Source organism: Protopterus annectens, chromosome 15.part0 (assembly GCF_019279795.1).
Source record: "Protopterus annectens isolate FY-2018-M chromosome 15.part0, PAN1.0, whole genome shotgun sequence".
NCBI classification, from domain to species: Eukaryota; Metazoa; Chordata; order Ceratodontiformes; family Protopteridae; genus Protopterus; species Protopterus annectens.
In genome coordinates, this window is record NC_056749.1 from 131,217,520 (window position 1) to 131,245,023 (window position 27,504).

The window sequence follows — 27,504 nt, forward strand, 5'->3', positions numbered from 1 at the left end:
ATGCTTAAAACTATAGACCTACAACGTATAAGCTATACACTGGAATTGATGCCAACAGAGTTTATAGTCCTTTAGAAGAAAACTCTATCATGCCAATAGAACAGAAGGGTAATAAAAGAAGGTCATATGGAACAAAGGATAATTTGTTGTTAAATAAAGTCATAATGGAGAACTGTAAAAAGGGGAAGAATTTAAGTATGGCATGGATAGACTATAAAAAAGCATTTGATGGTATCCTACATTCATGGATAAAAGAGTACTTAGAAATGTATAAGAAACACCCTATTCATCTCACACCTAACACATAACACCTCAATTACATTACAGCGACCATGAAACAGTGACAAACCACTTTGCAATTAAACCACAATAAAGTGACAAATTATTATTCCAGGGATAAAAATCCAAAGGGGGATATTCCAGGGTGACTCACTGCTGTTCTGCTGTCTACTTAAGAGATTAGGCCATGGCTACAATTTGCCTTCCAGAAAACACCAAAGTGTAAAGACTTCTCAGCTTCTTTTTGTGGATGATTTAAAACTGTACAGTTTATCAGATGCGAAAATGAAGCACAGCTGCAAGTGGTCAAAACTTTTTCACATGATATAAGAATGTCATTTGGTCTTGATAAATGTGCAAAAAGCAAACTTTAAAGCAGGAAAGCTGCAGCACCAAGAAAAAACAGTTTGCGACAAGAATGTGATATCAAAGAACTTGAGCAGGAGGAGGTGTATAAATATTGATGAAGGATCAACAATAAAACATGAACAGATGTGAATAAAACATAGTAAGGAATATTTTAGAAGACTTAAATCAGTGCTGAAAACAGTGTTGACATTGGAGAACAAATTCCAAGCTATAAACCACTTTGCTCTTCCTGTCGTAACGTACAGTGTTGGAGTACTTGACTGGCCCCAAACGTTGTTGAATAGGTTGGTCAGAAAAACAGAAGCTTGCTTCATGCTCATCAAATGATTTATAAAGATCAGTTTTTACCAAGACTATATATTCCCTGTTCTGAAGGAGGAATGGGCCTCCTCAAAATTGATTACATGTATAGATCTGCAGTCATAGTATACGTGCATATCTGCTGACCTCACAAGTCCCAAACATAGTGAACCTTCCGGGACATTGAACCGACGCCCCGTGCGGGGCGTCCTCCGCAGGTATCCATGACCAACATCAAGGGGAGAGGACTCCATTGCGGTAAATGCTGAAGCTGAAGTGTGGATGTGCAGTTAGTATGGTATGGGGCATCACTTACTTACTCATGTGATCTAGCCCTACCAGCCACCCTACCCATATTATGAGAAGACATCTTGCCTAGGATATGTGGCTTCCATCTGGGATGCACCAATTGAAACACACCTCCTCCAGTGTATAACTACTCATAAATATTTTAATCAGATTAATCATGTTCTGAGTAGCCCTTGTCATGTCTAACAAGAGCATACCAAATATGCTAAGCATCACTGGGTGAAGGGCTGACTTCTGAAAGACCCTGGTCACTTCCACTTTATTCTTACAGGGTCCCCATTACCATAATTCTTTCTGTCTTTTATGGTACTCAACCCCTCATCTACCCATTTTCTTAGCCTTCCCCACTCAGAGCCCTTTCATCTTCCTTGCTTGCCTGTGTCCTTAGTAGTAACTTGCGGAAGGCCTTATTAAAATCTAGGCTCACCACAAGTATCAATGCATATTGTCAAGATACACCATAAACCAGTGGTAAATTGGCTAGTGACCATAGCTGGTCCTTACCCTTAAAATTGTTTACCTATAGGAAACCAACTAACCTTTCTTTCAATATCTTTTCCTCAGTTTTTCCTTTTGCTGAGAAATTTATCATTTTATATGCCCCGTTTGTGGAATGGTACCATTCTAGCTTTAATTTTTTATTCCTCTGGAACCTTGTCACTGCCAAGGACTACTAGAGTTCCATCATGGGATTGAATAAGTTTGCCAAGTTCCTCAGGATCATGGGAGGCATGCCATTGGGGCACTGTATTTTGTTTTTGTCTCCAAATTCTTTTTGCTCATCTTCCATAAGATTAATACTTTCATTTATGTCTTGGAATTTCAAAACATGGAATTCCAAGGCTAGAATTTAAAATCATTTTAGGTAATTTTTCTTATTTTCTCCTCTATAGCCGCAAAGAATGACTATCAAAAAGTGATTTTCAAATCTATACAATGATTGAGGTTTCATAATTCTTTGTTTTGGAATTTGTGGTTGCATTAAAAAATACTGTATTTCTTCTACTGATGAGGACAGCCTGTGGTTTAGGGCACTAACAGCTCAACTTCAGGATGCATATGCAAGTCTACCTCCATGCTATGGAATAGATATCCCATACTTGTCAAGCAGAGCACCTCACTGGCCCTCTTCAAGAGAAATTTTGATGAGTGGATGGGAAATAGAAAATTTACCCTGAGGATCACTCCAGTGGCTCAACTCGACAGAGGCACTGGGAACTAAGGTCAGGTGGCAAGATGCCAGGGTAATCCTATGGGCTAGGCTTGTAAAGGCTCCAGGGCCATTAGCCTCATACACACTTATGAACCTGTGACAGTGTAGACAGACTTGGAATTGGGTGTGTGGATGGAGCCATGACATAGGAATCCTTTGAATATATGATCTATTCTGTTGACACCTATGTCCAGGGATACCAGTTGTGACATTAGTCACATAGGCAGTTTAGTTATTCAGTTTTTATTATGGTTATTCTGTCCAATGACAAGGCAGTCCGCAACAAGACAAGTATTGCAGCAAAGCCGACTGTTCGTTCTGCCTTGTGTTTTTTTATAAGATTTCAGTAGACGAAAACCTTGACAGCATACTTTAAAGTATATTTCCCCCGTTACTTAATTTTGTGATAATCATGACTAAACCAAAGGGATGCTGTTATTTTTAAATCTGTCTTGAGTCAGAAATGATAGGAAACTATAGCACATACTGTTTTAGATGTCTAGTTGTCTAAGGCACAAATTCTAAAAGTATGTTCACACATCCCTCCACTAAGTAATGAAAATATATTTTCTGCAAACATTTGTGAAGAATAGCCAGGTCCAATGAGATAAAGCCCTGACTATGACTTAAGCAGTCTGTATTTAAGGCATAAAAGGCATCCTTGGTTCCCATTCTGATAGACCTTTTGCACATCTGCAAAACAAATGACATCAGAATTACTCGATCTAGAGGTTTAAACTTTGCTTGCAACATAAACAGGACATATTGAAGGGACAGGCTTCCCATCCAAGAGATCTTGGGCTCTTCCTTAACCATTTTCAAGAAAAATTTGACCTGTGGATGGGAAATCGTACATACAACCCAGGTATAGCACCTGTGTTTGTAATGGCTAGAGGCAGACTGTAAATCTTGCCCTTGGTTACTTATACCGCCTTAAAATAACTTCTGAGGCATATAAACTAGCTGGATGTATTTGGGCATCTTGCCTAGGCTTATAAATGCTCTAGTGGTCAATATCTTATTATATACCTTTGGGCCTATGTTTGATGATGTTAGCAAAGGAGGATTGGTTTTGCCCATCCAGGGTGGAATAGGGCACCTCTGCTACAGTCCATCAGGGGAGGGGTAGACTTGCATATGCATCCTGAAGTTGAGCTTTTAGTGTACTAAACCACAGGCTGGTGGTAGCCCCTCATTAGCAAGTGCAGGGGAGGGCACATTTGTAGCGGGGAGGACATTGAGTCCCTGCAGTGATCTAAGTAGCTCAGTTTGCACAGAGTATGAGCATACCTCTCAAACTCTTGGCATAAGAAATCCAGACAAAACCATAAATAATTGGGGTGGGAACAAAGGCCCAAAAATAAAGGCACATTTTAAATATCGCTTATATAAAGTTAGAAAGTTGCTGCTATAAAAGGTTTTGTTTTATCATGCATTTTCTGAGGAATATGGAGTCTGAAACGTAAATGTTTGTCATTATTTAGTTCAGTCATCACTAATTTGCCAGAAAATCACAAGTTTTATGAGGCATAGACCAAAAATAAGAGGCAAAATTCTGGACATACTGCAAAATGTAAGACAGTTAAGGATATGGGGGGTCCTATTATTTCAGCAAACGCAATGAATTGCAAACGCTATTTTGTCAAACGTCATTATGGGAAATGGGAAAATACTGAAAGCACGGAACAGCGTTTTTTTTTTCCTAGGGAAAAATAAATCACTGGGCCGTTTTTGGGACTTTGCCATTTCCTCCACTGTGGTGCTATCTCGGAGTTGGTATATTTAAGTAGGGAGTGTGTGGGGGGTGAAGACCCCTTTATTTTGTGGTTTGATTTTTTTTTTTTTTTTTTTTTTTAACGGATCAGCAATTTTTTTTCCCTGGGGGGGATTGCTGATCCGTGTGTTCTACATTTTGGGTTTTCGGGGATTGTGGGTTGATTATATATCATTCACAATTCATTGCATCATTGCATTCGCTTATATAATATAGACCTGGATACGGTCAAGCCATTTATATGTCCTCATAACTGTGATGCTGATGAAGACACTGACTACTCTTATGCCTGCCTGAGTCACATCCCCACTTGATGCGTCTCACGTCAGTGGTTCTTGGGGCTCTGAATCACAGAGAAACAAATAGGTTTGAGTGCAGCTGTAGGAGGATTGATGGTTGGAAGGCAAAAGCACATAGTAAACATTTGTGAATGATATCATCGTCTCAGTAAATCATCAAAAAAGTTTGTGTCTACTGTTTTTTGCAACATTAAATCTTTGTATCAGTGAAGACTCCCTGTATTTTACTTCAAAATTCTGCCAGGGGGTTGGGAGTGGGCTATGTAATGGCAAAGTCCTCCTCTCATACAAGGCATTTCTGTTTAGATCTGGTGCTGTAATACATAACTGAGGTGTCCAAAATGGTAGTAGATCTAGTTTGCTGGTCACACTGTCATCTTGTTTGTGTCAGGTTGTTGTTTCATTCTTCAAAATCAGCCCCCAGACTTTTAAGTATTACCCTTTAAAGGGCTTAACTTGTAAGAGCCTCTGTTCATCACTTGACTGTCATAGCATTGTTGATTTCAGCTATTACCTGATACTAAGACAAGCTTAAATAACAAGTTTTATAATACAGTGGACATACAAGGATAATTCATTCCATCTTTACAACTTTACTTATGAAAATATTTGTTGGTTTCTTAACTGATCTGAGAGATGAGGACAAAGAGGGTGGTAAAGATCAGAAAACGTGTATAAGAGATGCAGACTGATTGTTGCCCAGCATTTTAATTACCAACACTGTCTGTTCACAGTTAAATACTGAGCTTCCTTTAACAGCAGCTATTTTTCCTTTCAGCTGGTAATCCACCAACACGGTGATTTTTTTTTTAATACAGACGAACAAATGTAGTACAAATCGTCTAGATAGCATTGGTTAAATAACTGAAATATGAAAGAAAAACACTGACCCTTTTCAGTGAATCGATGCAAATATATCCCTCACTCTGATAAGTTATTACTTCCTCTGGAGTTACAAGAAGTGTTTGGTTAAATAGGTTGTGAACTTCCCTTAAGTGGAGCTACTTCTCCTTTCAGCTAGGAAACCACAAGAGGGTAATGTTTTTACACAGAAACACGTAACCGAATGCAATGCAAATTCTCCACCAAGCCTTCTTTTAACAGCTGAATCATGCAAGGAAAACATTGACATTTGCCTGGGGAAAGAATCCTGAACCTCCAGCATTTTATATGGTTGTCTTGCTTCTGGACTGACAAGAAGTCTTTAGACAGTTAGACACTGAGCTCACCTTAAGAGCAGTTATTTCTCCTATCAGCTAGGAATAAAATGACAAGCATTGAGATTTTTGCAGTACTGCATTATCTAACATTCAAAAAATTCATCTGGAAGAACTGAATGAGCTACATTCATTCCTTAGCAGAAATGTCATAGGTTTAGAAAACTTGAACTAGTCAGAAATGCTTCAGAAGCTATCATTATAGCCTTTTTACTTATAGTTTACAAAGAGTTGACCTCTGTCTGGTCTGCAGAGCAGTGTCTGATCCAGTTCTATTTGAAAGTTTACATTCAAATACACCACTGGAGTAGCTAACACCAGATTGGGGAAACCTGTTTCTGAAAATAAATATCAGTAATACAAAAAAGTGAAAGATGTCTTGCACAACACCTTCTAAAATTATGGAATAAGCTTCCCCTTACTACCTCACTGTCAGGAAAAGTTAGTCATAAACTTAAGGCTTCAGAAATTACACACACCCATGCACACACACACACACACACACACACACACACACACACACACACACACACACACACATACACACACACACACACACACACACACACACACACACACACACACACACACACACACACACACACACAGTTTTAACAACTGAAATATGAATAGAAAACAATAACCCACGGCAGCAGACAGTAGTGGTACTAGTTCAAGGAGGAGTGTCATGGCAGACCCAAACATGTTTAGACTCACTGGTTCAACCAGTATTCTATGTAGAATTATGGACAGAGTCTTAACAGAGCTTAGCTGAAACATACACTGAGCCAACTGCTGTTAGATATAGAATAGCACAAATTTGTTAAGGGGACATCTTAACTTATGAATTTTGTGGCATTATTAGTAGAAGGAGCAAATGCACTTGATGAAGGGTTGATAGCACATACTGCTTATCTCAGCCATGCTAAGGCATTCAGGATTCACACATAAGAAAAGAATTATCAAATTAATAAAACTGCATTTCAATTCACACATTTTGCAGAGAGTCAAACATTGTTTAAACAACAGGGTGCAGCATGTCAAGGTGAAGGGGGTTACCTGTCTATCAAAAGAGGGAATACTAGGGGTGTTTCACAGAGTTATGTGCTGTGGCTACGTTTTCTTCACTGTTCATCTCAGACATAAAATTGGAAAACTAAGAATGACCAAATATGTTGATGACTGCAAACTGAACAACGTAATTACTTTGGTAAAATATACTAAAGTCCTCCAGGTTAGTTTACAAAAATGCAGTTTTGGTGTAGTAATAATGACGCCCTCTCTTCTTCTTCTTTCGGCTTTTTCCCAGTTAAGGGTCACCACAGTGGATCACCTGTCTACTCAAGTTTGGCAGTTGAGTTTTTACGGTGTTGAGTTGCCAGCCTGGTGCCCAACCTTCCACACAAGGCGCGCGCACACACACACACACACACACACACACACACACAGCCAATTTAGTGTGTCCAATCCACCTACAGCATGTCTTTGGGAAGTGGGAGGAAACCGGAGCACCCGGAGGAAACCCACACAGCCACATGGAGGACATGCAGACTCTGCACAGAAAGCACCCCAACCAAGGATCAAACCAGAGAACCTCTTGCTGTGAGGCGGCAACACTAACCGCTGCACCACTGTAGCCACCCAATGACACTCTCTCTTAATGGTAGTAAATGTCCCTTCATAAGATTTTGAAAAAGGACTGTGATTACAGAAGAAATGATTAAATAATAAACAAATGACACCATCATTAAAGATCTGCCGATAATTCTAGACAGCAGTTTAAGCTTTGACCAGTGTGTGTATCTTCCAAGGTCATGAAATCTTGATTTATAGCCCAGATAATTGTGTACACATTTCTTCTGAGTCTGGAGAAATCATTGTGGCACTTTACAACTCAATGATCCAACACACTGCCAGTTTCAGTACTGCATTATCTAACATTCAAACAAACTCATCTGGAAGAATTGAATGAGCTGTAGTCATTCCTTAGCAGAAATGTCATAGGTTTAGAAAACTTGAACTAGTCAGAAATGCTTCAGAAGCTGTCATTATAGCCTTTTTATTTATAGTTTACAAAGAGGTGACTTCTGTCTGGTCTGCAGAGCAGTGTCTGATCCAGTTCTATTTGAAAGTTTATATTCAGATACACCTCTGGAGTAGCTAACACCAGATTGGGGAAACCTGTTTCTGAAAATAAATATCAGTAATACAAAAAAGTGAAAGATGTCTTGCACAACACCTTCTAAAAATATGGAATAAGCTTCCCCTTACTACCTCACTGTCAGGAAAAGTTAGTCATTAACTTAAGGCTTCAGAAATTACACACACCCATGCACACTATATATATATATATATAGATGTGTGCGTGTGTGTGTGTGTGTGTGTGTGTGTGTGTGTGTGTGTGTGTGTGTGTGTGTGTGTGTGTGTGTGTTTTGAATAACACTGCTTAAATAGCATATTTTTGCAGGTTCATAATCGTATGAATGCAGATATATCAAATTAACAGGAAAATCACCTGGGAATAAAATCCACTTCAAAATCACAGTAAATCCAGTAGAGCGAAACGCAACTCCCAAAAGGAACTGCACCAGTCCGATAAAAGAGCAGTATCTATGTTATTAACTTACTATCTTACTAATGTGTCAGTAATTTAGGGTTAGGTATGAAAGGAGCATAATTGCTGTTTGTCAGCTTTTTCTGATAAAGTCTTTGTCCATGACAAAAAGCTACTTTTATGTGGTATTCAGCTTAAAATAAACATATTTCAGTTTTATCAGACTGGTGCAGTTCCTTATTGGAGCTTGATTTCACTCCACTGGATTTACTGTGGTTTTGAAATGAATGCAGATATAAACATCAGATTAATTTATGCAAAGGTAGCACTGCATGAAATTGTATCTAGTCAAATGCAAGTTTTATGTTATAGAACTTTGTGAATTTTACAGCTGAGGTCTTGGTTGAGGTTAGGAATTTAGGATTTAGTTACCTTTATTATTAAAGTTAATGTTAGAACTAATTTTAGGACTAAGTTAAAATTAGGTTTAGGGCTAGGTTTAGGGTGAGTGTTAGTTTTATGGTTATGATCATTGGTCATCGCTGTAGGTTGGGTGATTAGATGGGACAGGGTGGTGGTTTAGTCAATGGGAAATACGTAAATGATGGTCGCTGCTACACATTTTTGAAATACTTCTTTGTGCAAAGAATTTTCAGAATTATAGTTTCCTTATGTTCGATTATTTTTAATGATTTAGACTGAAACTTCTGTAAGTATACATTGTTGTGTCCAAGATTATGCCAGATAAGCCGTCATTACATTTATTTGCCAAAGTATTAAAAGATGAACAGTTGCATTTACCTGATATGTCATTTCCACACATTATTAGTATGGTAACATATGGGCAGCCACGGTGGTGCAGCGGTTAGCATTGCCAACTGACAGCAAGAGGCTCTCCGGTTTGATCCTCAGCTGGAGTGACTTGTGTGCGGAGTCTGCATGTCCTCCCTGGGGTCGCGTGGGTTTCCTCCGGGTGCTCCGGTTTCCTCCCACATCCCAAAGACATGCTGTAGGAGGATTGGACACTAAAATTGGCCCTAGGCATGAGTGTGTGCCTTCTGTGGAAGGTTGGGCGCCAGGCTGGCAACTCAACACTGTAAACCTCCACTTCCAGTCATGAGCAGACAGGTGATCCGCTGTGGTGACCCCTAATCAGTAAAAGCCGAAAGAAGATGATTAGCACGGTAACATACAGACCACACAGCATTAACAATATATCAGTGTTGTGGAATTAGAGTAACTCAGGTGAGCTTCTATAACTTAGAGTATGGACCATGAGGAACAGTGTCATATAGTACTTATGCCTTTTTTCTGTGCACTGACCCACACATCACTACTTAGATTATCTCAGTTCTGGAGCTGTGTATATGCCTTCACTACTGAACTTCATTATAAAAGCAGCTTCAGGACTTATGGACAATCTTCAGTAATGTAGGTCATTGGCATAAGCAGATGTCCATGGCTTTTATTTTACAGTAATGGAGATGGCACAGATGTACCGTATTACTCAATGTCAGCATTACATTATTTTACAGTACTGTGTTTCTATGAAGAAAGATGAAACCTAGTATGACACATGCCTATTGGACCATAATCTTTGTGTAAACATCATTAGTAAAGCTTAGAATTATTTAACAAAAATAAATAAAATCAGTTTTCTGACCGTTAATTTTTTTTTTTGCACAAAAAACATTTATTTGGAACATAATGTTAATTTTATGGTGTTGCAGCAGTAACTTTTTTATGCTTTTAATGTGCTGGAGGCTATTTATCTGTTTATGGTGTATCACTTTAAGAATGTTTTGGTGCTATCTTTCAAAAGTTTATATAAGTGACTTTGGCTTGTTTCTACCTTTGTTTCTGGTGAAGTTCATTGTGGTTTTGAACAAAAGCACTTAAACTTGCTTTAATTTATTTTAGTGTAATAAGTCTGGTTCGTCCAACCCGCGCTGTCTATTTTTGTTATTTTTTGCACAAAGGCTCAGCATTAGTGAAGTGCCATATTATTGCTATACCCAGTTTACAGCTCCATGTAGCGCAGCAGCCATATTGTGTGAAACATCTAACCCTTCATAAACTATTTATATATTTATTACATTATAGGAATATTATTGGAATACTACATTTATACCTAGCTCTGTCCAGCTAGTTACTTATTCTGCTGCATGTGAACTGTGTCTGGGAGCAGAAATGAATAAGATATTACAACCTAGTGATCAGAAGTAGTTGACTTCATTTGATCTTCAGCCTGTGGGTTTCGGATTCAAATCGGATCTGACACAGCCGCATTTTCCAGCTACTGATCTGAGCTCCCAGCTCCTCCCCTTACCCATAATGCCTCATATCTCCTTCCTCCCTTCAGATCTCGTTTGCCGCTAGTGAAGTAACAAGTGTGGTCCGAGCTTTTAGCATAGTTGGGAGTTTTTTTGCAAGTAAAATCTGATAATTTTTTGGTATTTCTTTCTCTAATTTCTTCCTTTACCTCTCAAGTGTACCTCATTATGAGGAATGTACCTCATTTGGGGTCTTAAAAAAGTTTATGTTCCTCAAAGTTCCACATTGAAAGGGTCTGTAACACATTCAGTGTTAAGAATTTTTTAAGTGAAATCCATGGTAAATAGAAATAAATCATATTAATTCACTAAAAGATCTTCTTTATAAGTAAAACCAGCATAGTTTAACCATCCTATGACCTTCCTAGTTGACGTTGTTAGTAAGCCATTAGTATGTGTTCCACATTTTGCCCATTTGTTCCACATTATGAGGGCTAGTGTTCCTCATTTTGGAAATGGAGGGTTGAGAGCTATTTCGCGAGGTCATCAGTGCAAAAAAAAAAAAGTTTACTTGTCAGCTTCTCCTTTCAGTCTTTCCTATCTTGAGTGTGTGTATGTTGGGCCTGTTTCTTTTAGGGATGTTTGAAGCCCCTAAATCAGGTTTCTGTAAATGCACAGAGTGTGGCCATAACCTTTCCCCAGCAGATGGCCATACTCTGTGTGTGGTGTGTCTGGGAGCAGTGCACCTTCAGACCTCCTGTCCTATCTTTGCTGGGTTCAACCCCAGAGCACTGAAGGACAAACTGATTCTGAAGGGGCTACTTCCCTCCTCGAGGACAGTAGTTTCTCCTTTGCTTCTCGTGGGAACAGCAGCAGCTGCATCTTCATCCTCCTTCCCAGCATCTGGGACTCAAACTCCCACCAAGAGGTCCAGGGAGGGAGAAAAGGCCAAGAAGGGCCCCTGACCGATTGGTTCAGGCTGGTCTGCCACCGAAGGTAAGGTCTCCAACTAAGCCTGGGTCTCCTCAGCTAAAATCTCCCAGATTTTCCCCCGAGCCAGAGGAAGCTTTGTCTGGTCCTCAGTCAGGTCCTCTCCCCACTGGCTTTCTAGACCTGTTTCGTGGCTTCTTCTTTGCAAGCTACCCAGAGCTTGAGTGAAGCAGAGATGGGCAAGATGCCGGCACCCTCTCCCTCTGGAGGGGGTAGCTCATAACCTTTCTTTACACCTGTAACTCCTCCTCCTCCAATCTGACCTTTGGTTTTGGAGTCCCTGGATCCAAGGACCTTCGGGATCGAGGGGTCGGCGCTGATGGTCCCATGTACCTCAACTCAAGAAGTTGCCTTGAGCATGTTGGGATCCAACGGGTTCAGATGTGAGCTCTCGGAGCCATAGTCTTGGGGATGGATCCAAGGGGGTGCTGTCAGCTCCGAGCATTTCGGAGTGCAGTATCCCTCTCCGCATCTCGGCTCCTAGAGCCTCAGCTCTGAGTCCACTGTCGGGTCAGAGGGGGTCGGCCCCCACCAGTATCTCCCAGGAGGTTCGTTCCCCTTTGGCCTTTGATGTGGTGGAGAGGGTTCTCTCAGTTTCTAGACCCTTGACCGTCTCATCCTTGGACTCTGTCCAGACCCCCTTGGCTTTGGGTGCAGTCTCGACCATCTTGCCGTCTCACGGACAGCCTGTGTCCATCCTGCCTCAGGAGGCTGCCCCACAACAGGAAGTATGTGAATCCTTTCCAGAGAGTCCCACTGAGGAGGTACCTCGCAAACATATGTGTAAAAGGAGGCACTTGGACTCTCCACCAGAGTCCCTCACCGAAGATACTGACTTGGAGGAGGAGGAAAGTTCCCCAAGGTCACCCCCCCCCCCGAGGATTTCTCCTTTGGAGACATCATGGAACTCCTCCACCAGAGGGGTTGATGGTCTGCTCCAAAACTGAACTCAGACGAGTCAGTGTTCCTGGAGGCATTCAGCATGGGCCCATCTACCTCTTGGATGTCCCCTCTTGTGGATCCTTTAGTGGATCTTATAACATCTAGGGCATAGAAGGAACCAGACACTGTGGAGCCTATCCTCAAGCATCCAGACAAGGTCTTGAGTTCCCCATTAGGCAGGACATGCTGAAATAAGGGGTCCCCAGTGGATGCTATGGTTGTGGCAGCTGCCACCAAGAAGGAGCTCACACAGGAGAGCTCCACAGTCCACCCTCCTGATCGTGAATCAAGAATGTTGGACTGTTTTGGGAAGCGGGTGTATGCTTCAGCGACCTTCTCGGTAAAGGTGCTGAACTACATGGCACACGTCATTCGATTACAGCGAGACTTGGTCAAAGATATCTAATACAGAAGTATTGGACTATACTTAAATCTAATACTGAGTTAAGTAAAATTATAGGAGAAAGACCTCATTTCATCTATAAAAGAGAAAGGAATCCAAAGCAGTTTCTATGTTACAAAGACTTCACTGAAGGTAAACCTAAAATAGCAGGAAAGGACTGTTTAAGATCTACTGTCCCATGTTATAGTTGTAATTTCTGTAGATATATAAATACATCTAATGAACTTATACATCTACATAATTATAAACATTTTTTTCTTTACAGAGTATGCAACATGTAATACCCAGGATGTGGTCTGTTTAGCAAACTGTGTATAGCCTGTGAGGCATTCTATATTGGAAAGACCAACCAAAAATTAAAAGAAAGAATTTCCTCACATCTCTCTGATATTAGAAGTGTACCAACTAATGCCTTGACAAAGCATATAATGATGAATTATGTGCAGCATAGCTTTAAATTTCTTGTTTTATCACAAGTCACACTAGGAAATAGAGGTGGAGACCTTGCTAATAAAACAGAAATAGAGGAATATAAATGCATAAATTATTTTTGGGATGACCACCCACAAGGACTAAGTGTCACTAATAGTTTAAAACCACTATTAAAAGATAAACACTCTTATGTGACTTAACTTCAAATTGTTGCTTTGTTATATGAATTAGTCAAGTTTGATTTTAAGATTGTTGGCTTTTATACCATGTGATGAACTGTGTTGTTTTTATTGGCTGGCATGTGATACATATTGATGGACTGCAGCTTGTCTGTTTTAACACTATAATGAAGAAGAGTTTAACTCAAAAGCTTTGTTTGTTGTTTTATAATAAACTACTGTTTTGGACCATTGTTTCTCTTGCTTCTGCAATGTTTTACTTCTCTGGTTCAATTTTGGCTGTTTAGGTGAATTTTACTTGTATTTAAATCCATCTGCAAAGATCTAGAGTTATTCTTGTATTTGTTTGATATGTGTGCTTATTCCTGTACATATTTCTACCGAGTTTTGTTATATGCTTTCAGTTATTAAGCGGGAAAGCAGCAAAGCACCAAACTTCATATATTCGTTGTATTTACTCAGTCCGGGCTTATAAGCATTTCTTCTTCAATGCAAGTTGAACTCAAAGGACAGCATGACTTCTTTCCAATTTTTGACAATTTTTTTGGGGGGGTGTATTTTCTGCAACCTTTGCATGCATCTCCGTTATAGTTTCTGCATACTTTATTTACAGTTTTTAGTAGTATCATGTTAATTTGTTCTAAGCAGCACACTTTTTGCCTTCCCATCAAAAAGACTTTAGACATGGAACTGCTATTATTGGTAAGTTTAGTTTAACCAAACTGCTTTGTCACATACATTTTTTTAAAGGAATACTTTTATATTTCCTTGCCACAGTAAATAAAATTCAGTTATTAAATCCTCAAGAAAAAGCGGTTTAGTATTAAGCAGTACATTTTATTATGACTACTTAAATGTTAAAAAAATGTTGTACACATACCAACAAGATGACCACTGGTCATGCTATCATCCTGGTGGAGACAATAGGGTGAGGTTGTGTGCCAGATATTGGAATCATGGGCACTCTCCAGTGCTGGACAGACATGTTGGTGATGCACCATCATGCATCACTCACTACCTAGTAGCTGATAGAATGGTAGCCCTTTCTATTGCTGTACTGATCCCCCTGTGGACTAGATGGAGCCCTAATTGCAGCATGGGTGCAATCTATCACACTGGAAACATGCCTGCTCGTAACAGGCACTCGTAGTCCAGGCCTAGTCCTGAGGTGACACGGGGAAATAGATTTGCTGACATACCTGTCAACCTCTTAAAGCAAGAAATCTGGAGAAAGCCACAAATAATGGGGGGACAAAGGCTCAAACATAGGGACACTTTTTAAATTTGTTCTTACAAACATAGAAAGTTAGGGAATAACATGTTTTACATTAGCATGAATTTTCTGAAGGATATGAAATCTAAAAATCAAATGTTTGCCATTATTTTCTAACTTCGGTCCTCAATGATTTGTCAGTGATTTGCCTGAAAACTACAGTTTTATGTGAAACAAACCTAATATATGAGTCAAAAATCTGGACACTCTGAGAAAATCTGGACAGTTGAGAGCTATGTGTGCTGATCCACACATGCCCAGAGTGCATCCAGGAACTGCTGAAGTATCCTTGAGGTGGCTGCCTGTGACATGCCCAATCTGTCCCCATTCTGTCAATGGAAAGTCCCTGTGGCAAGTATAGTGATGGCTATACATACCTTAGTGCCCACAGGGAAAGGAAGGACATGCAGCCCCCCCCCAGTGCCCGTTGGGGACCATAAATGCTTACTTAAGGCCCTTTAAGAATGTCTCTGTCCACTCTAAACCTATGAAGGATTTCCTGAAATTATGATTAGTTATTCTCTATCTATACCTCTGCCTTCTTGGTCAGCATGTGCAGCTGGGTTCTAGCAGTTTTGGCTTGTCCAAGAGAAGCAGCTCACATCAGCAAACAGCAAAGCTAGCAGCAAGTGACAGGATCTTCATCGATTACAAAGCAGAAAAGATGTGTTTCCACAGTTTGTAATGAATCTGTGCACAGGGTGGAAACATGTCAAAATATGACTATGAATAGCTAACAGGTGGGAGAAGGACTTATTAGTATAAGGTGTTTTTCATCATTTCTTATTAGTATCTCATTATTAGTTAATTTGCTTAAATTTATGTGTGGCCATTACTTGTTCACGTAGATAACCTGTATGAATAGCGCCTTAGTTGCACTTGTTCACAAACAGCACAGATCACCTTTACACATTCACTAAACCACTATGAATACTATCTTGTGTCCTGCCTTTTTGTGCCTGTGTGCTTGGTCTAACAGAACTCTTCTCTCTCTGGCCCACCTCCCTGAAAGCACTCTTGCTTTGGCTTCTTCACTCCCTTCAGGCTGCTAATAAACTAAGCTGCTAAGTTCCTCTTCCAGTGAAGCCCAGGACAAATAAAACTACCCTGAGGTGTGCAACCACAGTATGTTTCCATTTCAGTTCTCAAATATATCAAGCAAAAAAGTAAATGGTATTAAGAAATGTTGATCTTGTGGTACAAGCATTTATTATTTGAGCAGGATGGAAATACAAGTCCCTTTCAAAAAAATGCTGTAGTTTTATAATGCTTACTGGTAAACCTGGGTGCACAGTACCACATGTAATACTTAAGCAGTAACCCGTGACTAATTTTGGGTATCAAAGGATTAAACCACCCCAGTTGTGGGTTAATCATGTGTACCCACAGCCACTCATGTGTTATTGCTATTATACACTGACACTATTTAAGAAAGAAGTTGCTTATCTTTCTTCCTCCGCATTCCTTCGCGTTTGTTGATGTACTGCACTTGTGTACGGGAGTTAAGCTTGCACACTGCTGTTCAGGAAAAGCAACGGCTTTTCTCTGTTGCATTTTTTCCCCTCTCCCTGCCATTATGGGCTCAGTGCAAAAACCTAGAGAAATCCCAATATAATTGGGGAAATAAAGTTTCCAAAAATAGGAACAGATTTGCTGTTATAAACTTAGAAAGTTACTGCAATAAGAAGTTTTGTGTTAGCATGCATTTTCTGAAGGATATGAAGCGTACAAATCTAATGTCTGTCAGTTTTTAATGACTTCAGTCTGCAGTGGCTTGCTAGAGAAAAAGATAAAAAAAAAAAAACCTAAGGCAAAAATCTGGACATTGTGTGAAAATCTTTACATTTGAGTAATACAAGAGTCTGTTGAGACATGAACCTGTGCAATGCAGAAATAAGGAAAATCAGGTAAGTTTTGTGTTTCTTTAGTGTTGCAGAATGTATATGATTTTTCTTGTATTCTGCTCTGTCCTGTAAACATATGCCAACAGAAAAGTCTGGTCACTCAGTGGTACTTTAGCGGCCAGATATTTTTCTATTGGTATATGCTTGATTTACAATGGGCACGCTGGTTGGATTTTCCAATTAGCATGCACATTTTTGAATGGCAACGAGCCATTATCTTATAATAGTAATTTGTATATACTCTTCAGTATAAATGCATAATCTGTTTAAGTTTCTAATTTTTGGCAGATACATAGTTTGTTTAAACTTCTAGTACAAGATTAATGCAATGTCATTGTGTTCATTAATGCATATTCTCTGAGGAAAAATTGTCTGTTGTGAGACACTGTGCATAAGTTAATATGAATTCATAAAACAAAGTGTTGCACTTGACAGGTACAGGAATTATAAAGTATAAAACAACAAAGCACGGCACTGTAACAGCTACTAATATCTGTTAGAGCCTCAACATTTCAGTTTGGATATCGTCTGTGTGTGAAATCAACATATAAATGATTTAGTCTGGTACCTGTTAAGAGATTGCCATCAGTTGTGTAACTTTATGGCTGTGGTTCCCTCAGTCTTGTACTAAACTTTATTTATATTCTTAGCAGCTGTCTGTTGCTTGCATGGTTTTTCATTTCAAGGGATTTTTTAAGTAGGTAAACACAGTACTTGGCACTATGTTGCAGGAAGTTATATTTCCTTATTTTCCAAGAGGATGTTAAATTGCATCAGAAAGACTTTGGCTGCCATTAAAATTGTTCTTTTATAAAATATCATTTCTAGGTCCATTTGCTTTTTACTGCTTGTTATTTCTGTGTTTTGAAACAAATCGGTTTAATGTATTAAAGAAACATATTTGATTTGTTGTAGATTAATTAAAGAGCGTCTTGGAGAGAAAGAGCTGGAATTATTAATAATATTTGATTCTGTGTTGGAATCAGACCTTGGAAATTACACCTGTTTTGTGGAGAATCGAAACGGACGGAGGCATGCTAGTGTTCTTCTGCGGAGAAAAGGTAAACATCTTTAAAATAACACAATATATAAATGCAGATACAAGCATTATTTAAAAGCCAAGACTAGCTAATATTTATTCACATTTAATTATTGTTATAAAATATTCTTAGCTAACAGTTGAAATACACATTTGCTTTTATGCAATGAAAGTACAAAGATCACTTTTATTTATTAAAATACATAAAACATTTGTACATCTCTTATCTTCCCTTAGTGCTTTCTACTGTATTTGCTTAAAGATGTTAAGAACAAGCAGGAGTGAAATAAGTAATAACGGTGTTGTTTGTATATGGCTCACTAAAAGCAGTTAGGAGTATAACAATGTAAAATTCAGTATGGCGTGGCATTGCTCACTGCAAATTTTTTATATTCATGTAAGGCATAGTAAAAGAAATACTGAATGCATTTATTTTCTAGTTCAGGCTACAGTACCAAAATCAGTAGCTAATTTACTAAAGCTAAGGTCCATATTGCGAATGAAATAGATATACCCTGGGATTCAGAAAGAATCCCTTATGGTCATGTAAACTGCAGTCTCTGCAAGATGCAGTTTACACAGTTACATAAAATCCATTTCAGAGACATGGTTAACTGCACTTTTTAAGACCTCATTGTTGCATGTCTCTGAACTGGGTGTAGTTACCGCTAATGCTGAACAACACTTTTCAGTGGTAATTACCACTGGCGACCCACGCTTTGCATTGCATTGGCAGAGCCACCTCCCTCATGCTTCCTCCCTCCCTCACTTGCAGCATTCGTGTAGCATGCTGCAAGTGAGGGAGTAGCAGCATTCCCCCAACTAACCCCTCTATTGTGACCACCCTAGTAGACACATACTTACACCTACACTCGGACATTCAGTCATCTGACAGATACATACACACACTCACAACATGGGCACTCGCTGTACATGTTGTGAGAGTGTGTATATATACAATGGACACTCGTCGTACAGGACATACACATTCCCCATCACTTGATCACACTCACTGACACACACACACACACACCCCCTACTCTACATATCCCCCAACTAACCCCTCTATTGTGACCACCCTAGTAGACACATACTTACACCTACACTCAGACATTCAGTCATCTGAGACCACTAATACCTCTGCAAACATGCAGACATGCTGCCACATATGTATATATACACACACACACACACACACACACACACACACACACACACACACCCCTACAGTACACATCCTCTAACTAACCCTTCTGTTATGAACACCCTAGCAGACCCATACTCACACCTAAACTCGGACATTCAGTCATCTCAGACCACTAATACCTCTGCAAACATGCACACACACACACACTTAAACATGTTAACATTACTTCTCTACTTCATCCTCCCTAAAAGTGCCTTTAAGGCAGGCCCCCCCATTGAAAATATTGGGGAACACTGTATTGTGACCATGATAATTTATACAGCAAAGATATTCTCTAAATGGTTCTATTGCATAACTCCCTTTTCACAGTTTTCACAGACATTATGGGCTAGCACATAGATAATTAGCATTAGCCACTCCCCAGGAGTGCCTCATTAGCATGTAGCATGGCCCTGAAGACAGCCCATCGTGGTAACTACTGAACATGTAAAATCACTGTGATAAGCCTGTCTCTAAATCAGAAAGGGCATCAGTGAGTGGTTGGCCATTCATTTTAGGGTTTACCTCTCATGGCAACCCTTTCTCAATTCTTGTCATTGTCTAGCCATTAATACAAACCAGACACCATAATTTAGGCAATTAAAAAAGTGACTTGTGACTGCAAGTTACTAACAGACTTTCATTATTCCAAACTTTTCTTTAGACTAGATTCTAGTCTAGTGTAGTTATAATATGTGTATGATCATTGTTTTTGAAAAAGTTTAAAAATAAAGAGGGTGTAGCAGTACTAATGTGTAGTATTAATGTAACATTCACTCCCTGAGGGCGAATCTGGAAGTATCCATGAATGTGTTGTAGTTAACAAATGAGACCAAAAAGCAAGGTAAATAGGCAGGACAGAGGCTCAGTAGTAAGATTCCTGCCTCACAGTTGTAGCATCCTAGGTTCAGTCCTGACTTCTGGTCACTGTCTTTGTGGAGTCTGCATGCTCTTCCATTTCCTTCCACCTTCCAAAAATATGTGCATTGATTGGGCACATTATATTATTAATAAATATTTTATTTACCCTTCTTGCCTGGGTCATTTAACAAATTACTCCTAAATAAATGCATTTGTATAGGTATATCATAGTGATGTGTAAATCTTGATTCATCCCTGGTCTGCATATAGAGGATTATAATCTCTGAGTCTCTGATCATAATCTGGATGTAGTCTGTTGAAAACATGGATGTCAAGAAATTCACCTCTGGAGTGAAGCTCGGGAAGTGAATCTTGGCATCCATGTGGAGACAAAATAACTTCTCAGGTTATGATTCGAAAAAAATCATAATTCTTTGCACTGTATGGTGATTTACCAGCTCCAATATAACACAAACGTTAGATAAAAAAAAAACACGGTTTAACAGCTTCCAGATACTCTTCTTCTATGGCTGCTGAACACTGTTAAGTCTGAGACAAATGCTTAACACTGCTGGGGGGGGGGTACTTAAAAATTTGTTAAGCACTTTTCTGACATCAGAAAGGTGCTTAATAAGTTGTCTTTTCACCAGTTTGGAAGCATAAGCACAGCGTTTAAAGAACTACATTGATATTATTCAGTAGTATGATTTAATAAGGACTTTTACTACCCTTTTAAAATAAGTCCATTGATTAGTATGCAGTGTTTCTACGATGTGAGTCCAGCACTTTTTGCTGTGCAGCATTCTGGGTCAAAAGTAGTGAATTTGCCTACATGTTTAGGCTCATGAACTGTAGTGATGTAATGCCTTTAGAGCTACAGTGTGATGGCTGTTTTCTTTACTGTGATATTCTGATAGCTTTCTGTTTTGTTCTTATTTTTGTTAGTATTATTATTATTATTATTATGGTTTTGTTCTTTGCTGGGAGCTGGTATGTGCTGCATTTTTTAAAAAGTATGTACCTTTGCATGATTGTCTTGTTTTAAACGTATGTTAATGGTGATAAGCTTGACTCTATTTGGTATTATTTTTCACTGGAACGTTTCTCAGGTAGTGCGATGCTATCAGGTGTTGGAAAGTACAGTTTCGACTGAAGGGCTGCCTGACGACAGGACAACCCAGTTGTTATGACTGCAGATGCATCCATGAAGGACATCTGGCCTTTACCTGGTATTTGGTTTGACGCTTTACTTTTGTCTCTTTTTCATGCCTGTTACACAATGCAGTGATTGCCAGCAGACCTCTCAACTCTCCCTACTTTGGAAAAACATACCAGTTTTCAGGCATGATTTATCCCTACACATGAAGTACCTGTTTTGGAGGTATGTCCCCATTTTCAGGCTTCATTTAGACCTTCACATAATTTTTTTGAATCCCCTCCATCACACATGATTTTTGAAGCTGTCTAGTACTCAGATAACCACACTACACGAGCAAAATTTTAGCATTGCTAAGAATTTAAAGGAAGAGAGCCACCTTTTTCAGAAGCAAAAATAAATTACCTTGTGTGGTGGAATTTTGCAATACAGTTCATTAAAGTCTACAGATTTTAATTACATTGTCTCTGATAATGTGCTTATATTTTAAATAATTTTTGTCATTCTCTGTTTTTAAATGTGTTTGTTAGTACTTTGCCACATTCCTAGTGGAAGAAGGAAGAGTTATGTGCTATTTGGTATTCAAATGTTATACTAATTAGATGTCCAGATTTTTTGCCAGGATGCACCTACTTTTCGGCAGGTCTTTGTTCCTAATTTCATTGTCTGCAGGTTAACAGCTATGATTACCAGAGCTTGTAATTTGGAGAATTACAGGACTATAATGCATTCTATAAAACAAGCTCTCAGAAATTGCAGGATTACTTTTAAATGTGTTAGTTTTGCTTCTTAAGTTACGATTCATTGCTCTTCTACCTTACAGTATGAATTCTGCAAAATAATGAATTCCCCAAAAGCAGCAACAAATTTCATTCCATTTTAGAGCAGACAAGACCACATTGGGCTTGGGTTTATCAAACAATTCAATTGAAAGTGCTGTTTCTAAGCTATATTGTCTAGTGTCCTAAAGGTCTCCATTTAAGCATGTAATGATAAAATGTGTATTGCATTTCCCTACAGAACAACCTATTTAAGTGGAGTCTGCATGTCTTCCATGTTTTCATATGAGTTTTCTCCGAGTGCTCCAGGTTTCCTTCCGCATTCCAAAGACATGCAGTAGTTGGGCCAGATACTCTAAACTGGGCATAGGTCCAAGTGTGCATGTGAGTATGTAGTATGAAAGAACTACTGCAGCAGGGCTAGCCACCTGGTGCTGTGAACCTTGGCTGTAGGTAGTTGTCACTGCTGAAGTGATACCCCGACCCCATGGGCAAAAACATTTAAAAAAAAATGGGAAAAGGGATTGTGGATGGGTGGATACTGAGCCTTTTAGGAAAAGAACAACATCTGTGGTCATAAGAACAGAACAACACTACCATGATTTTATAGTTTGTCTGCATTTGATTTTATAGCTGGTAAGGTAGATATTTTCTGATATGTGTGTATACATTAAATCTCTGTACATTTGAGGCTTTATTATCAATTATTTGAAGTAATCCATCTATCTTCTCAGAAACCATACATGATAACTGCTCTCTGCATTTTTCCTCATCAAGGTTATTATGCCCATATAATAGTTTACTCTAATGATTACTTGCCTCAGAATCCTACCCTATAGCAAAGAAGAGTTGCATTAGAATGCAAAAATAGACCAGAAACTAATCCCGTTTTACAATTTTCAAAAGAAAAATAACAATATTGTATATATTTTGTAAGCCATGGTCATGCGAGTAAAGAATTTAAAGGAATAGTAAAAGATCCCACGCAAAGCAAAACAAATGCTGAACAGATATACTATATAGTAAAGGATTTTTCTAATTCATGAAACCCTACTACATTATTAGGACATTTCTAAGTATAAAAGTTAAACAGTGTGGAATTGGGGAGGTGGGGAGAGTATGTCTTCTAAACAGACATACACGAGCGGGCGCACACACACACACACACACACACACACACACACACACACACACACACACACACACACACACACACACACACACACCTCATAGAATGAAACACTTTCCTGCACATCCCACTGTATTATAAATAACTCTGATCTCACAGAAGTTTATTGTCATTTAAAAAATAAAAGACATCAAAAATTCTGTTACATCAGCTGGACCTACCCAGTCTTCTGTAAAACAATCATCAAAGGAATTACAAAAGATACCTTTTTTCTATATCTAACATTATGATCTGACTGGAGAAGATCATTGTTCATACCTATACTGAAGAAAGGCAACGCTAAGAATTGCAACAACTACAGAACAGTTGCATTAGTTCCACACACCAGCAAAATACGAGTCTATATTATAAGCGTGAACGCTTAGGTTGTCGAATACAGCATAATCGACACCTATTAAACAAATGCACAGTTCACTGAAACCTTAAAATGCGGAAATACTCATCACCAAATTGTTTTGTTTGGCCAACACCGTTCCACCCAGTAATGAAAACAAAACATGCTTCCCACTACACCGCTCACTACATACTACCCACCCAAAGAAAATAAATAAACCACATACATACACTAACCTAAACCCTACTTCTAAACCTACACTAACCCTTACATACATTACTATCTATGCACTTACCTTAACCAGCACCCTAACCCTAAGGGCCGTAACTATCGCACACTTACCTTAATAAGCTATACCCAAACAAAATAAATAATCCACACACATAAATTTAACAAAACCCTAATTCTAACCCTTACATACATTAATATCTATGCACATACCTTAACCCGCACCCTAACCCTAAGGTCCGTAACTATCGCACACTTATCTTACGGAGCTATACCGCAGAAGGGCCAACTGTGCCGAATCGGGATTTCGAATTTTGCAGATGTTAGGTTGTCAATCTCGCCTTCATTCTTGCTGAATGGGTTCGGAGCCGATCCTCGGCTCCGACTCAGCACTTGCTAAGCTCGAGAGTCACTTTTACCAGCTCGAGGCAGCCCCATATCCCATGATGCAAGGCGGTAAATACCCAGATCTCGTTTGCCGCTTCGCTGATGAGGTATTCCTTTTACCAGCTCTTGGTAAGTGTTTTATTATACACATTTTAGTCACCCCATTCCTAAATTTTCTCTCATTTATTAGATTTTTTGTCACTTTTAGATAGTTGTACGGTCTTTAGCTAGTTTTACTTTTTCCCTAGTTCTTTTTATTTAGTCGGGCCCTCATTCCCTCCCATCCCTTCCTGTCAGGGTGTGTGTGTGGGTTTATTTTTTACGCTTTTAAGTTAAATATTTCTGATTCTGGGACTGTGTGAGTTGTGTGTTTTGTGGATAGCACTATGTCCAAAGAACAGAGGGTCTCAGGCTTCAAGAAGTGTGACTCGTGCTGTCAGAAGATGTCTCTGACAGACGGTCACACTTCTTGTATCTACTGCCTGGGACCTCTCCACCTGCAGGACTCCTGTGCTATTTGTCACTCTTTCAGCCAGAGAGTCCTGCAGGAAAGGAGAAATAAATTAATTTTGAGAGGACTTTTAAAACCGGAGGGTTCCCCGACCAAGTCTGCGTCGGGCAAGCCCTCTAAGACCTCCAAGGCCCAGGCTTCTGCTTCTAAGCCTCCGGCCTTGGCTCCGTCTCCTTTGGAGTTGAGATCGGCTCCGGCTGGAGCCGATCTTATTTTGGCTAAATCTTCGGCACCGATGGCTATCGGTGCCGATACTTTAACTGCCACATTGGTGTCGGCTCCGACCGGCTCCGATCACCATGTGACTAAGGCTTCGGTATCGGTGCCGACCGGCTCCGATACCATTATTTCCTTGCCTGTATCGGCTCCGGTCGGAGCCGATACATCCTTGACTAGACTTGGAGCCGAGAAGTTGTCGGCTCCGTCTGGAACCGAGGGTTCTTCGGCTCCGATGGTTCCATCGAGGAAGCGGTCCAGGTCTCCCTCTTTGGAGCCGATACTGTCGGCTCCGGCCTCTCCTCTTCTTTCGGAGCGGAGCCATCGGAGCCGATCATCTAGGTCTTCCAGGCTCTCAGACCATGATTTGGAGAGAGTGGTAAGCAGATTGTTAAAATCACAGGCACTAGCCCAAATGCTTCATAGTCCATCTCAACAGATGACTATTAGTCCACACCCTCTTCAAGTTCCTCCTTCGACTCTCCCCCAGAGCTCGGAGCCGGAGTCTATGGGAATAGTCACTGCTATCGATGCGGGGCAGATACCTCCCCTTTCTGCTCCCTCAGCTTCTACTCTTATATCCTCCTCGAGACCTTCCTTGGAGGGATCCAGTGGTCGGGCTTTCCTGGTCTGCTCTGAGGGGGTGGGTGGCATCGGACCCTTGTCGACCCTGCTCTTCTCCTCGGGGCTTCGGCCTTGGTGAGCTCGGCCCCGACATCTGCCTCGGAGCCTTCCTTTCGGTGGGCCCGGGAGTCCCTGTTTCTTCGGAGTGGGGTCTTTCGGATCTCCCTGGGAGGGGAGCCTTCGAGGTGATGAGGAGTGTGCTGGCCCCTGGGCTCAGTCAGCAGTCTATCCCCTTAGCTCCTCCCTCTACGGTGCCTGTAGATGTCTCTTCTCACTCTCTTGCTCCCGGACCGAGAGATCCACCGCCTCAGGTTTCCCCACTGGGAAGAACCCCCTCTTCCGAGGATTCTCCTGATCTGTCAGGAGATCCTCCGCATAAGAGGACCTGTAAGAGGAAGCACCTAGACTCCCCCGAGTCTACTACTTCAGATACCGACTTAGATGAGTCGGAGGGGTCCCCTAGATCCCCCTCTGAGGATGTCTCTTTTTCAGACATCCTAGAACTCCTAAAACAGAGGGGAAACTGGCCTTCCATAAATCCCTCCGAGGATGAGTCGGTATACCTAGAGGCATTCGGATCTCGACCCTCCACCTCCTGGGTGTCTCCGCCTTTTGACCCCCTCATGGAGGTGATAGCTCAGAAGGCGTGGGCATCTCCTGATTCCATAGAACCAGTTCCCAGGAGGCCTTCTAAATTTATTACAGCCCCTTCCGAGAAACAATTTCTTACAAAAGGTGTCCCTGTTGATGCCATGGTGGTGGCGGCTGCCACCAAGAAGGAACTTGCAGATCCTTCCGTACCAGTCCCTCCTCCTAACAAGGAATCTAGGACCATGGACAGGTATGGTAAGCGGATGTTTTCCTCAGCGACCTTTGCCATGCGTTCGCTGAATTATTTATGTCACTTCACCAGACTTCAAAGGGACATCCTTAAACAATTAGGTGAAGTAGTACAGGATCCTACAGCTGCAGGGGCTCAGGACAAGATTGCTTCCCAGCTAGGAATCCTTAACTCCATAACCAACTCCTCCATGCGGCTGATTTCGTATGCAGCAGATGGAGCGAGTAGAGCTGCAGGGACAGGAGTGGCTCTTAGACGTCAGTCCTGGATGCGGCTCTGTAATTTTGCAGATCCCTTTAAGGCGTCCTTCACAAACTGTCCCTTCGATGGATCAACTTTGTTTGGTCCTCAGGTGAAGGATACGTTGACCAGGTGTGAGCAAGACGGCAAGACTCTTTCTGCCGTAGGAGTCAGTTTTTCCACCCCTTCTAGGCCTTACCCTAAAGGACAGAAGGGTGGAAAGATGTGGTTCCATAAATCTCAGGGAGTCACGCCGGACACACATGGTCAGTTTACCCCTAGGGGCAGAGGGGGTAATAATAACAGACGCCGCCCTAGAGGCAGAGGGGGTCCGCAAAACCAGGGAAGCAGAGAGCCTCTCTCTGACAAGCCCTTCCAGCATCCCTGAGGTGTTGCCCTACTGTCCATCCTTGGAGGCAGTTGGGGGAAGATTATCGCTGTACCCAGAAGCCTGGCTTTCCCTTTCACAAGACAAATGGGTACAGTCGATCATATCCGAGGGTTACAAGATTCCTTTCGAGGAAAGTCCCTTCTCTCACAAAAATTCCCTTCCAGATGTTCCACCCGGTCTAAGGGAAATCACAAAATTAGAAGTATCAAAGCTTCTACACAAAAGGGCCATTCAACCAGTTCCAACAGACCATCCAGAGCCCGGAATCTACTCAAGGTTCTTTTTGGTTCCCAAAAAAACGGGAGATTGGAGACCAATATTGGACCTCAGCAGGCTCAACAAGTCTGTGAAAAAGACAAGATTTCAGATGGTCACACTTCAATCGATTTTGCCCTTCCTGGGCAAAGACAACTGGATGTGCTCAATAGACCTTCAGGATGCGTACTATCACATAAAAATCCACAGACGCTCCAGACGGTTTCTCCGCTTTCGGCTGGGGTCCAGTCATTTTCAATTCAGAGCCCTGCCCTTTGGTCTCACTACAGCCCCCAGAGTGTTCACCAAATGTATGGCAGTGGTCGCGGCTCACCTGAGACGTCAAGGATTCCAGGTCTTTCCGTATCTCGACGACTGGCTCCTCTCAGCCACCACCAGGCATCAACTTCTCCAAGCCAGGGATTGCACCCTAAATCTCTGCACTCAGTTAGGAATTTTGATCAACTACGAAAAATCCTCCTTATTGCCCCACCAGTCTATTACTTTTATAGGCCAAATTTGGACACTGTTCGGATGTCAGCAAACCTCTCAAGCCA

General features: G+C 40.7%; 1 protein-coding gene across 1 annotated transcript in view; it reads left to right on the forward strand.

Moving 5' to 3' along the window:
• The window catches only part of LOC122789801 (X-linked interleukin-1 receptor accessory protein-like 2), a 1,631,279-nt gene that overhangs the window by 1,082,128 nt on the left and 521,647 nt on the right, over positions 1-27,504 (forward strand). Inside the window, exon 4 of the mRNA XM_044057243.1 lies at positions 17,626-17,771. Coding sequence (XP_043913178.1) covers positions 17,626-17,771 — 146 coding nt within the window. The remainder of the gene's footprint in view (positions 1-17,625; positions 17,772-27,504) is intronic.